This window comes from Pleurodeles waltl, chromosome 10, assembly GCF_031143425.1.
Source record: "Pleurodeles waltl isolate 20211129_DDA chromosome 10, aPleWal1.hap1.20221129, whole genome shotgun sequence".
Lineage (NCBI taxonomy): Eukaryota > Metazoa > Chordata > Amphibia > Caudata > Salamandridae > Pleurodeles > Pleurodeles waltl.
Genome location: NC_090449.1, coordinates 762,397,965 through 762,411,887, shown reverse-complemented (window position 1 = coordinate 762,411,887; position 13,923 = coordinate 762,397,965). Strand labels below are relative to the sequence as shown.

Genomic DNA, 13,923 nt, shown 5'->3' with positions numbered 1-13,923 from the left:
CAGAGAAGGTACATTTTGAAACATGAGACCATAATGAGCTTTTTGCTGTGCACTTTTTTTTAAAAATAAATTAGTTAAACAAAGCTATAGGTTTTACAGGCAGTTGCGAAGGAACACTCACATGCGAGTCAATGCCTAGCTACCTCTGGGGACTCGGAGAGATCCCCCAATATATCTTTACTTCTTTCCATCGTACTTTAACATCTACTTTTCATTCTGCTTTTTCATTTATTTCCCTTTGTTTACAGCTTATTTTCTGTCTTCTATTGGTTCCTTATTCACTTCTTTCTTTCTCTTAATCCCTTTTCTAATCTTTCCATCTTTCTCTCCTATTTTCCTTTATTCTTTCCATCTTTTCTACTTCTCTCTTCTGTCTTTTCCATTTTATTCTCTCTGTTCTCCTTTCAGTATCTGTCATTCTAACCATCCATGCACCCATCTTTTCATTCCACCCTTCCTTCCTTCCTTTTGTGCCCTCTTCATCCATTGGTAGCCCTACCTCAGAGGGTCATCCTGCTATTATTTTGCAGTGGTATTTATTCGCCTCCATTTGAAGCCACGAAGCCATAAATGCCAACCTAAATGTTTTATATGACAAAGAACTGTTCAGTGACAGCCCTCTCCGCTCATGCTGCTAAAGTGTGTGTTGGGGGGATGGAGGGGGGGTATTCATGACACCCCTGACAGGGGGTCAAGCATACCCTGTTGATACTTATCCTTTAACCTTTCTCTGTTTTACGGATGCTTGCTTGCACTGCTCCTGCCAGTGATGCACTTTTGTTATATAATATAAAACCACGTAAGAAAAGGCTTTTTCATTGTAACAAGCCAACGAAAAAATGTTAGCCACTATGAAGCTATGCTAAGAGGAGGAATTGCAAGGAGATACGGTTGGAAAGCACATGGTTTTCATATCTGACTTTTTCCAATAATTTTAACGAGATATGGCTCAACAGCTGTCCTCTGCCCAGGGAGATTTGTGAATCGCCATAGATCCCAATGTGCTGTAATCTACTATGGGATCTGATAAACCTGTCCATACATCAGAGGATGTTGAAATATTTGAATTCATAACAATTCATTTGGAAATACATTCTTTATCGATATTGCTTTCTTTAGAGCAGTGGAATATTGACGAATTGCTGATTTGTTGCATTTTATGTGAGTTTGCGGCATTTCAATTTCGTTTTTTTTAAATGTTTAATTCTGCTTTCTGTGTTGAAGCAAGCGTTTTCAGTTCTCAGATGGTTAGTAGTTCAGCTTAGTAGTTCAGCAGGTACCTACATCTATTGAAGCAACTAGAACATTGTTAGTAAAAAAAAGTCCTCTACTAGATTGACTGTATTAATACACGAGTAAAGGAAGGGGTGGTTGTGTGGAAGCTGAGGAATGATTTCTTGAAGACAATCAGGTAGGTTCTCTGCTTATGTGCAGTTGTAGGCGATTACACAGCTCCCAGTGGTGACACTGGGCATCAAGAACATTGGTAGGGTTATCGATTTTTTACTTGTTCTTAATTTTTTAGAGTTATTTATTAAGCCTGATCGAAATTTAAATTATGATGCTGTGATTCACATAATTCGGTGGAAACTTGTGTTATGCTTTTTGTATGAAATTCCCCAAATTACACCATTTTGTGCTTGCATAATTATGCACCGTTCGGGATACAAAATTTACAGCAACTAATGCAATTTGTGGTAATTCGAGGTAAAAATATATGACAAACGCACAAGAACAACCAAATGCGAGCAGCTGATGTTGCAGTGCTCTTGTTTAAATACATCCTCACACCAAAATTTGATGCAATGATGCTTTTTAACTAAAAACATAACATGAAATAAAGGATTTGCATTTTTTGTAATTATATATAATTCTGCATAATTGCACTGTATTTCATTTAATTATGTAAACATAAATTATACAAGTTTTGCACACCCCTAGTATTTTTAATATATAAACGTATAACCTAAGAGTGGGGCCACTAGAATTATGCGATTCTAAGGCTTCAGCTTTTTTTCATAATTGTGGGTTTTCTGCTACTGCCACATAATCCACCGTCTGCTACATAATCTGCACATTTTAATGAAAAAAAAAAGTTTGCAACTCAAATGGATCAAAAGTAAAAAAAAAAAAAAGTAGCAACGTGTGTTTGTGCACAGTGTACGGCCCTTCGCAACAGTTAACTGGTCATCTTTCAGTTGCTTATCTCTGTATTTGGTTGTTATACTGGTAGTAATGAGGTAAAATCTTGGCCCAGACAGTGTTATAATGTGTAAAAACGACCAAATAATAATGTAATATGATAAAAAAAAGTGGTGCTGAAGCAGAGTCCCAAGATGGCTGACAACACTTCCTGGTTTGAAGTGTTGGTAGCCAATCAGAGCTCGGCAGCTCTGTGCACAAGCTCTTAATATTCGCAGTCATTGGGGAGGATCCACGGCCCTTGATATAAAAATGTATTTTCCCTTTAATATCTCAAAAACTACTGAACGGATTTACATCAAATAGCATAATCTGCATACAGAAACCTATCTCCCCCCCACCCCGACTACACTGAATTGTGAGCGGGGGGCATGGTCCCACAGTACAAATCATTTTTTTTTTTTTAAAAGGGGGGGCCCTCGCCATGCAGTGCTATTTACCCCACAATTTACAGCACCCATGATATCTTTGATAACATCAATGTACATTTTTGGGGGAAAAAACTGTGCATGGAGGGGCGCGAGTTATAGTTACCTTAGGGCACAAGTTATAATTACTTGAGGTAACTCTGACTATAACTGCTGAATTACTATGGTTTTGTACGCTTGAAATGTGAGCGTAACCAGAACGTCCCCCTAACTTTGTTTATTTTCAGTGAATTTCTAGGTATCCTAACTATAAAATCCCTGTACCCTTTGTTTTTTTTTCAGTGAATATATATATATATATATATATATATGTATATATATATACATGTGTGTGTGTGTGCGCATGTATATATATATATATATATATATATATATATATATATATATATTTATTACCTACGGTGGTCGCCAGTAGGTATAGTTAGGACTTAGGGCCTGATTACAACTTTGGAGGAAGGTGTTAATCCGTCCCAAATGTGACGGATATACCACCAGCCGTATTACGAGTCCATTATATCCTATGGAACTCGTAATACGGCTGGTGGTATATCCGTCACATTTGGGACGGATTAACACCTCCTCCAAAGTTGTAATCAGGCCCTTAGTTTCCATGGGAAAAGCATTTTTTGTTTTGCTAATAGCTTTGGCGTTGTTTGATGAATCTTTACAAAATTTTAAAAACTAGTTTGCCACTTACTTCAGCTGCTGTCGTGAATATTTTGGATTGATTTGCCAAGCGGGGGCCGAGGAAAAAGGGGGGGACCCAAAAACATCTTCCCCATGCAATTTGCCATAGTAATTTTGAACACTACTACAGCCCAAACCGCTGAAGGAATTTCAGCAAATGTGCCCCTCCTCCCCAGCCGATTATGGACCTAGGGACAGCGCACCTGAGGGCCTGGCATTAACAATGAAATGAAGGTGAGCATGTGGCGTCCCTCCCTGGCTGAAGTTAGCCCTGTGACCACAACCCCAGGAGCCTGGTCGTGCAAAGAAATGGGAGGGGGACCATGCAGGCCACCCCGGGAGCCATTAATGGCCTTGGGGACCCATTCCCCCCATTGAGTTCGGCTCCAACTATATCCCGGGGTGCCTGCCCCCACGACATAGCGGTTTCCCTGCCTGCACTGGTGCGGCAGGGAAACCTATGTTTGCTCTCGCTTGGCTGGAGAAATGTCAAAGCTCCCACCAAGCCAGAGCAAACACTAAGGGCCTGATATAGATTTCAGTAGACGGGTTAATCTGTCACAACAGTGAGAGATATCCTGCCTGCCCACATATAAAACCCAATGTTCCCTATGGGATTTATATTTTGGCACACAGGATATCCGTCACCGTTGTGATGGAATAACCCATCCGTCGAAGTCTAAATTAGGCCCTAAGACCAATCACAGCAGGCAGGAGCATGAAAAATGCTGGGAGCGGACTTTTCATCCGTTTCGCTGCCCACACTGAAGTGGGCAGGGAAACAGATGAAAGAATTGCCCTAAGGTAACTATAACTCGTGCTCTCGCCATGCACTGCTCATTACATCTTCTATGACATAATTAATAATATCACTGCAACATCTGCAGTGAAATTATTGATGAGAAAACTGTGCACTGTGGGGCACAAGCTATAGTTATCTTAAAGCACTAGTTATAGTTTCTTTAGATAAGTATAACTATAACTGCTGAATTTCTATGGTTTGTGTACAGGAGGCAGTAGTTAAAAATAGTTCTTGGTGGTATGTAGGAAAATTACAATGGTGATGGGCCATGTGTTTCCTAGAGCACTGAAGAGAAAAGTCTGAGTATGAGACTATCATGAATAAATTCAATCCAGTTCTGTTGACCATACCATCATTTTATGTAAGGAAAAGCAAACTATGATCCTCTGTTGGGGGAATGAATAGGAAAAACAAGATCATGATACTTACCAGCATCGTAAGCCTCCATGAACCCAAAGGGACCGTAGTCTATTGTAATGGACAGCAAGCTGAAGTTGTCTGTATTGCACACACCTAATAATCAAAAACAGTAAGGAAAAAAACTAATTTTGTAAACTTGAGGTGAGAAACATTTAAGACAACGTAGAGTCATATTTTGTTTAAGTCAATTTCCAAGATCCCTACTGACCAGTACGTTCTCTTTGAATTAATATGAAAAAAAACAAATGGAAGAAAGACTGTGTAGTTCATGGAACTAAGTGCTTCAAAACGCTAGTTAGCCACAGATGAGCTTTATCTACTCTGTATATGAATATGGGAAACAAAGGAATATCCCGTGAAAGTGGTTATTAAGGACATGGCAGAAATAAGCAATAGTTTGATTTGGAGCTGTATGCTGCAGTAAGTACATAAAAAAGTTCACTTTATTTTGTCACATATATTTAGCCAAATGTATATATTCTAAATATATAATATCTATCTATCTATCTATCTATCTATCTATCTATCTATCTATCTATCTATCTCTCTCTCTCTCTCTATATATATATATATATATATATATATATATATATATATATATATATATACATATATATATATATATATATACATATATATATATATATATATATATATATATACACACACACACTTGCGTTTAGGGTGGGTGATGGTTTTTGGGAGGCAAGGGCATTTTTTACGGTTTAGGGTGGGTATGGGTTTGGAGTAGCAGGGGAATTTTTAGGGTTTACGGTGGGTATGGGTTGTTGTTTAGTACAGGAATTATTAGGGTGGTAGGGGAAGCTTAAGGGTGGGTAAGGGTCACAAGGACATTTTTAGGGTGGGTATAGGTTTTTGGGTGGTAAGGATAAGTTACTTACCTGTAAATCCTAGTTCTCTTCCAGGGGTATCCTCATCAAAGTCATAAACATTGAATATTCCCGCCCTTGTGCGGGGACCCCGGAGCATATATATATAAAATACATACATATTATCATGTGTAAAACAGCAATGCAGGCTATAATCATAAATAGGCTAAAATGCTTTATTTCTAAGCAAGTTTTTTTTTTTTTTTTTTCATATTATAGAATCACAATAGATCATAAATATCTACCTAAGCCCCAAAAACTGGACTTAGGGAAGTAAACAGCAGTAAATAGCAGAGAAAAATAGAAAAAAACACATTGAAAGACAATGAAGCATTCTTAGCCAATAGGCTGCATGCAGGTTAACACAGGAGAACCATAAAAACTTTGGCACCGTGCCTTTAAGACCCTGAGCACCTCCAGTATCCCACCATGCCTCAGGGGTGAAGGGAAGGTGACAGTTGGTTCACAGTTAGGTCAGTACTTTTTTACGGTGACAATCTGTGTAACTGATCAGAAAGATAATCTGTCCTGCACTTCTAGGAGACTTGAGTCCGGGGAGGAGGGTGGGTTGTTTATGACTTTGATGAGGATACCCCTGGAAGAGAACTAGGATTTACAGGTAAGTAACTTATCCTTCTCTTCCAGGGGATCCTCATCAATAGTCATAAACATTGAATAGATTAGCAAGTCCATCCCTAAACTCTGCGGACTGTCTGAAAGAAGTGCAGGAAAGAATACATATTCATGCAAATAGATTTCTAAGAGAGGCCTGCCCCACCTGGGCATCCGCTCTTGCATCCGAGTCTAAACAGTAATGCTTAGTAAAGGTATGCACAGACTTCCATGTAGCAGCCTTACAAATCTCGGAAATTGGTACATTGTTAAGGAGGGCAGCAGTAGCCGCTTTTCCCCTTGTGGAATGCGCTTTTGGCCTAGCCAGTAATTGTTTATTAGCCAGCTGGTAAGTGTTAACAATACAAGACACAATCCATCTTGATATCGTTCGTTTAGACGCTGCCTCTCCTGTTCTTAAATGACCATAATTCAGAAACAAATGGTTAGAATGTCTAATCGGTTTTGTTTTGTCCAAATAGAATTTCAGCACTCTTTTCAAGTCTAAAGAATGTAATGCTTTCTCAGCCGGAGTCTCCGGATTGGGAAAGAAAGTCGGTAAAGATATAGTCTGATTGATATGGAATTCTGCCACCACCTTCGGAAGGAAAGATGGGTGAGTTTGCAGAACCACTCTATTATCGTGAAAAACCGTGTACGGTTCTCTGCAAGACAGAGCCTGAATTTCGCTGACCCTCCTCGCTGAAGTAATGGCCACCAAAAAAGCCGTCTTCCACGTAAGGTGCTGTAAAGAGGCCTTGTGGTTAGGTTCAAAGGGAGGGCCCATAAGTTTTGACAGGACTACATTCAGTTCCCATGGAGGAGAAGGTCTCCGAATGGGAGGAAAAACCTTTTTCAAGCCTTCTAAGAAATCCTTGACTACAGGTATCGTAAAGAAGGATTCCTGAGAAGGCGACTTACGATAAGCTGTAATTGCAGACAAATGTACCTTAATAGATGATACCTGCAGACCAGACTTCGCCAGATGAAGCAAATAGGACAGTATGACATCCTCCTGAGCTCGTATGGGATTTATACCTTGTTGAGAGCACCAGATGTAAAATCTCTTCCACTTAAAAGCGTAAGAACGCCGCGTGGAAGGTCGTTTTGACTCTTTCAAGATGTTCATGCACTCCTGTGAGAGCCCTAGGTGCCCATACTGCAGGAATTCAGGAGCCATGCTGTCAAGCTCAAAGAGGGAAGGTTGGGATGTAGGATTCTGCCTTCCATTCTGCTCAGGAGATCCGGTCTGCACGGCAACCTCCTGTGAGGTTTTTCCGATAAGTTGAGTAGATCCGTGTACCAGAATTGGCGGGGCCATTGTGGCGCTATCAGAATCATTCTGGTTCTGGAGTTGTAAAGTTTGTTGATTACTGCCGGTATGAGGGGAATCGGTGGAAAGGCGTAGAGAAATATCCCTGACCAGTTGATCAACAGGGCATTCCCTTGAGATCCCGGACGGCAGAACCTGGATGCGAAGTCTGGGCATTTCTTGTTTACTTCGTCTGCAAAGAGATCCAACTGGGGTCGACCCCATTGACCGAAGATGTCCTCGACGACTTCGTCGTGTAGGACCCAGTCGTGCGCGTCTTCTAGATGTCTGCTCAGGAAATCTGCCTCTACGTTTTGCTGACCTGGCAGGTGTACCGCTGTGATAGACATTCCCCTGGCCAGGAGCCAATGCCATATCGTTTGGGACTCTCGAGATAGAGGTAGTGATCTTGTTCCCCCCTGTTTGTTCAGATAATACATTGTGGTTGTATTGTCTGTCTGAATTAGGAGAGATTTCCCCTGAACCAATGGAGAGAAAGATTTGCGAGCCAGATGGACCGCTCTGAGCTCCAGTAGATTTATGTGATAGTTCTTTTCCTTGTCGGACCACAGACCCTGAGCTTGGAAGGAACCCAGATGAGCACCCCAACCCTGAAGAGACGCATCCGTTACCAGAGTGTCGGCTGGAATTGTCTGGTGAAACGGAGAACCTATCGACAGGTGAGGTCTGTGCATCCACCATTGTAGTGATTGAAAAGCCACTGCTGGTAGTCGTACTCTGTCCTCCCAGCGACCAGTCTTTTGGCTCCAGTTGTTCTCTAATGCCTCCTGAAGGGGCCTCATGTGTAGCCTGGCGTTCGGGACAATGAAGATGCATGAAGCCATGGAGCCCAGAAGCGATGTCACCTGACGAGCAGTAGGTGCATCGGCTTTTAATAGTTGTTGACACTTCCTGTGGATCGATAAAAGCCGTTCCTCCGAAGGATACACTCTTTGGAGCTCTGTGTTTAGTATAGCTCCCAGGTAGTGGAGGTTTTGTGTTGGAATCAAGGTTGACTTGTTGTGGTTGATTTGAAGACCTAGAGACTCGAAAGTTCTTAGTACAATGTCTCGATGTTTTCTCGCCTGATCCGGAGAGGAAGCCTTCAATAACCAGTCGTCCAGGTAGGGGTAGACGAATATTTTTTGTCTTCGAAGATGTGCCGCTACCACTGCTACACATTTTGAAAAGACTCGGGGTGCAGACTTCAGGCCGAATGGTAGGACTCTGAATTGGTAGTGCTGTGACGCTATTTGGAAACGTAAGAATTTCCGATGTTTGGATGCTATTGGGATGTGAAAATATGCATCCTGTAGGTCGATGGAGCACATCCAGTCTCCCTGATGCAGTTGCGGAACAATCTGGTGAAGGGCTAGCATCCTGAACTTCTGTTTTCTTATGTACTTGTTCAGGAGCCGTAAGTCCAGAATTGGCCTGAAGATGCCCTGTTGACCCTTTTTCGCCACCAGAAAGTAACGGGAGTACACCCCTTTTCCTCTTTGTGCCGGTGGAACCTTTTCTACAGCTTTCTTTTGTAGGAGTGCAAGAACTTCCTTGCGTAGCAGGCTGAGATGAGAAGGAAAACATCTTGCTGGTGGCAAGTGTGGAGGAGGTTTTTTGAAAAGGAGAGAATAGCCATGTTCGACAATATTGAGCACCCATTTGTCTTTTGTGATGGAGTGCCACTCGTGAAGATGATGCGTAATACTTCCCCCCACCGGAGTGGTGCACAGTGCTGAGGGAAGCAATGCTTCATTGCTTTGTTGGTGTCTTTGCTGTAGACTGTTGAGGTCTACTTGCCCCTCGGTCTCTTGTGGGTCTACGCGCCTGAAACAGGGGACGTCCCTGTCGTTGCTGTGGCCTCTGAGACCAGTGAGGGGTTTGAACCCTCTGCTGGAATGGGCGTCTGTCGTACGGCCTGTACCTCCCCCTGAAGTCTTTCTTACGTTCCAGGCCCACTGCCCTCATAGTGTCCACCTCTGTTTTCATCCGGGCCATCTCTTCATCCGCGTGGGTACCGAACAACGAATTCCCGCTGAATGGGAGGTTTAAAATACGTTGTTGTGCTTCCGGTTTCAGACCAGTGAGCCGTAGCCAGGAAGACCTCCTAGCGCAGATTCCGTGCGCATACCCATGCGCAGCCAAATCCGCCCCGTCCGCCGCTGCGCTGATGACCTGGTTAGATACTAGGCCCCCTTCCTGCAAGATTTCCTGGAAGTCCTGTCTATCTTCCCTGGGCCACTTCTCTGTAAATCTGTGGAGTGAGTCCCACAGAGAGCAGTCATATCTGCCCAGAAGTGCTGAGGCGCTGGAGACCTTCATAGCAGATGCCGCCGTACCGCACATCTTTCTCCCCAGGGAGTCTAGGTGTCTGCTCTCCTTATCCGGGGGGACTGTGGAAGATGATGCCACAGAGTGTGTTTTTCTGGCTGCGGCTAAGATAACAGAGTCCGGTGGCGGATCCTTCCGCAGGAATAAAGGATCTTGCTCCGGAGCTTTGTACTTCTTTTGAATCCTAGCCGGGGCAGACTTGAGAGTGGCTGGAGTCAGAAAGGTGTCCATAGTAGGTTGCAGCAAACCCGGTACTAGTGGCAGCAGTTTTCTCGAGACTGATCTGTGTTGTAGAGTCTCAAAGATAACTGAGGATGAGGTGGCCGGCTCCGGTACCTCAATATTTAGTTTCTGCGCTCCCCTTAAAAGAACCTCATTAAAAGTGGTGATATCATCCACCGGTGAGATCCTAGCAGGTGGAGAATCTGTCAGTGTGGGGGAGTAGCGCCCAACAGACGATCCTGAAGAAGACCAAGAGGGTGATCTTCTGTGTGGTGTTCGCGACCTGGTTCTCCTTCGGGAACGAGACCTGCTACGAGAAGCTGTAGCAGAGTGTGCAGGTCTTGTGGTCGGCTGACGAGGAGCAGAACGAGCCCGTCCTGCTCTAGCTGTAGGCGATGGCGTTCTAGGTAATGAGGCAGTAGGAGAATACATCCTAGAGTATTGGGAATCCGGGGATGCTGCCGGTCTATTCAGGCTCTCTAACCATCTAGGTGATAGAGTGATGGGAGAAACATGCCCTGATGAGCCCGCTCTGGAATGGGATGATGCACTCCATATAGAGACCACCGGTGAGGGAGCTTTATCCGCTGGCTCTACTGCCTGTGACACAGCTGAAGGTTGTGCCGACGTCGATTGCATCCTCAACGTCGAAAGGTGCGATGGCTGGGCTGTTCTCGACGTCGAAGGTCTTGATGTCGAAAGCCTTGACGTTGAATGTCTCGACGCCGAGCGTCGATCGCGGGATCTGGACCTACTCGCCGTCGTGTGTCTCGACGTTGAGTGGCGAGTGGTCGACGGCGGATGTTCATGCCGTCGTGGTGATTTTGACGTCTTGTCCTTCGACGCCAAGGGGCGAGACGTTCTCGACGGCGAACGGGAGCGCCGGAGATGGCTCGACGCCGAACGGCGGCCTGCCGTCGACAGAGATGTACCCCTGTGCTGTCCATGCTTGGACGCTGTGTCCCTCGACGTCAGTCTGGTCACCGTCGACGGCGATCTATGCCGGTGAGACGGTGGCAACGATGACGTCGATGGAGAACAAACAGGCACAATCCTACCTGTCGACGACGATCTGGCCATTCCTTCTGTTGGAGGCCTGGGAAGTGAAGAGGATGTTGACTTTTTCCTCTCCTGAAGCCCATGCAGCCTGATTTTCTCTCTGTCTTTGAGAGTCCTCCTTGACATCTTCTTACAATACTTGCAGGTGTCAGGACAGTGACTCTGTGGCAGGCAGACAATACACAGAGAGTGTGGGTCTGACTGGGCTTTCTTCTTCCCACAAGAAGGACATTTTACAAAAAGAGATGGCATTTTCTGTCAGAAAAGACTGCCAAACTCAGACAAAAGATGTTATCTGTAGATTAAACAGGAAAAACACTATTTTTAGGGATTTTTCTGAAGAAAAACTCAGAAAAACTGAGAGCTCAATGCTCCAGGATCCTCTCAGAAGAAGCCGGAAAAAAGAACTGACCTAACTGTGAACCAACTGTCACCTTCCCTTCACCCCTGAGGCATGGTGGGATACTGGAGGTGCTCAGGGTCTTAAAGGCACGGTGCCAAAGTTTTTATGGTTCTCCTGTGTTAACCTGCATGCAGCCTATTGGCTAAGAATGCTTCATTGTCTTTCAATGTGGTTTTTTCTATTTTTCTCTGCTATTTACTGCTGTTTACTTCCCTAAGTCCAGTTTTTGGGGCTTAGGTAGATATTTATGATCTATTGTGATTTTATAATATGAAAAAAAAAAAAAAAAAACTTGCATACAAATAAAGCATTTTAGCCTATTTATGATTATAGCCTGCATTGCTGTTTTACACATGATAATATGTATGTATTTTATATATATATGCTCCGGGGTCCCCGCACAAGGGCGGGAATATTCAATGTTTATGACTATTGATGAGGATCCCCTGGAAGAGAAGTTAATATTAGGATGGTTATGGTTTTGTGGGTGGTAAGGGATTTTTTAGGGGGGTATGGGTTTTTGGGCGGCAAGGGAATTTATAGGGTTTAGGGTGGGCATGGCTTTTTGGGTGGTAAGGGAATTTTTAGGGTGGGTATGGGTGTCTGAGTGGCAAATACATTTTTAGGGTTTATAGTGGGTATGGGTTTTAGGTGGTAGGGGAATTTTTAGGGTGGCTATGGTTTTTGGGTGGTAAGGGCATTTTTAGGGTGGGTATAGGTTTGTGGATGGCAAGGGAATTTTTAGAACTTAGGGTGGACATGGGTTTTTGGGTGGGAAGGGAATTTTTAAGTTTCAGGATGGGTATGGATGTTTGGGTGGCAGAGGAATTTTTAGGGTTTAGAGTGGGTATGGTTTTTGAGTGGCAATGGACTTTTTAGGCTTTAAGTAGGGTATGGGTGGTAAGGGAATTTTTAGGGCTTAGGGTGGGTATAGGCTTTTGGATGGCAAGGTAATTTTGAGGACTTAAGGTGGACATGGGGTTTGGGTGGTAAGGGAATTTTTAGGTTTTAGGGTGGATATGTGTGTTTGGGTGGTAGGGGAATTTTTACAGTTGAGGGTGGGTATGGGTGTTTGAGTGGCATGGACGTTTTTTAGGGTTTAAGGTGGGTATGGGTTTTTGGGTGGTAGGGGAATTCATAGGGTTTAGGGTGGGTAAGGGTTTTTGGGTTGCAAGTGAATGTTTGGGTGTTAAGGGATTTTTTAGGGTTCAAGGTTTTTGGTGATAATACGGTTATACACACACACATATATATATATATATATATATATATATATACACACATACATATATTTCCAAACAACATTCCTTCAGGAGGCTCGGAGACAGCTTATATTCTCAGGAAGTTATAAAAAGTCCACAGTATCATGGTATAAACAAGACATCATATAATATCAGGCTTTACTGGGTGGATGGCAAGAGCAGGGGCTGTTAGCGGTGGATGAGCTTCAATTTCTGTTGAGTAAGAAACCTACTGCACCTTGTTTTTACTTGCTGCCTAAAATCCACAAGCATAGGACAAACCACCGGGCAGACCCATTGTGTCCTCTAACAATAGCCTCCTAGAGAATATTTCAATTTATTTAGATTACTATTTGTGTCCTTACATAGTGGGCCTACCGGCATACTGCAGGGACAGCATGGATTTTATATCCAAGATTGAAGGGATCCCCTGGAAATCTAGTTACATTCTAGTAACAGTTGATGCTGTGTCACTTTATACGTGCATTGAGCACGATTTTGGGATACAGGCCTGCAGGCATCTTTTCAAAGACGAGGCATTATTCCTGTTTGACCATTCCATGATGTTGGTGGAGATGCTGAGGTTTTGTTTGGAATACAATTTTTTTCTTTTTGAAGCTAAGTGGTACAGGCAGAGGACCGGGACAGCGATGGGAAGTTGCTTTTCTTCCAGTTATACCAGCATCTTTATGGGATGGTGGGTGGCGGAGCACATCTGGAGAGATGACAATGTAGACTGGACACAACATTTGGCTTTTTGGACCAGGTACATCAGTGACTTGTTTATAATTTGGGATGGTCCATAGGAGAAGTTGGATGCTTTCCTCTCTTGGATAGGTGGAAACGGTTTGCATTTGAGGTTTACACATAATGCAGACAGGCGTACCAAGGAGTTTTTGGATGTCGTTGTAACAGTGGGGTAGGGGGGATTCAGACCAGTCTTTACAGGAAGAGCACAGCTGGTAACAGTATCCTGCATGCTCGCAGTCACCACCGGCAAAGGTTAAAGTGGAGTATCCCCTTTGGTGAGTTGCTGAGGGCAGAGGAACAGCAGTACACAGCGTGTTTTCCTATCAGAACAGAAGAGAATGGTTCAGAGGTTTGGAGCTAGGCGATACCCCAAGAACGTTGTCAGAGAACCATGCAAGAAGGTGGCAAAAGTAAGCAGGGAGAGTTTACTGGTACTCAAGGGTAAGACCAAGAGCGAGAAGAAAGTTAGACTGATCACTACATTTAATAGTGAGCAGTATTCTCAAAAAACACTGGCATTTGGTCAGAGCAGATAAGGTTATTGGAAACCCGGTTGGTCCTCTA

The 13,923-nt window shown here is 43.6% G+C and overlaps 1 protein-coding gene across 1 annotated transcript in view; it reads right to left on the bottom strand.

The window, feature by feature from the left end:
* LOC138262453 (protein adenylyltransferase SelO-like) overlaps positions 1-13,923 on the bottom strand; it is a gene marked incomplete at its 5' end in the record, with an annotated part of 306,692 nt that overhangs the window by 102,476 nt on the left and 190,293 nt on the right. Inside the window, one exon of the mRNA XM_069212347.1 lies at positions 4,549-4,632. Within this exon, the coding sequence (XP_069068448.1) occupies positions 4,549-4,632 (84 nt within the window). The remainder of the gene's footprint in view (positions 1-4,548; positions 4,633-13,923) is intronic.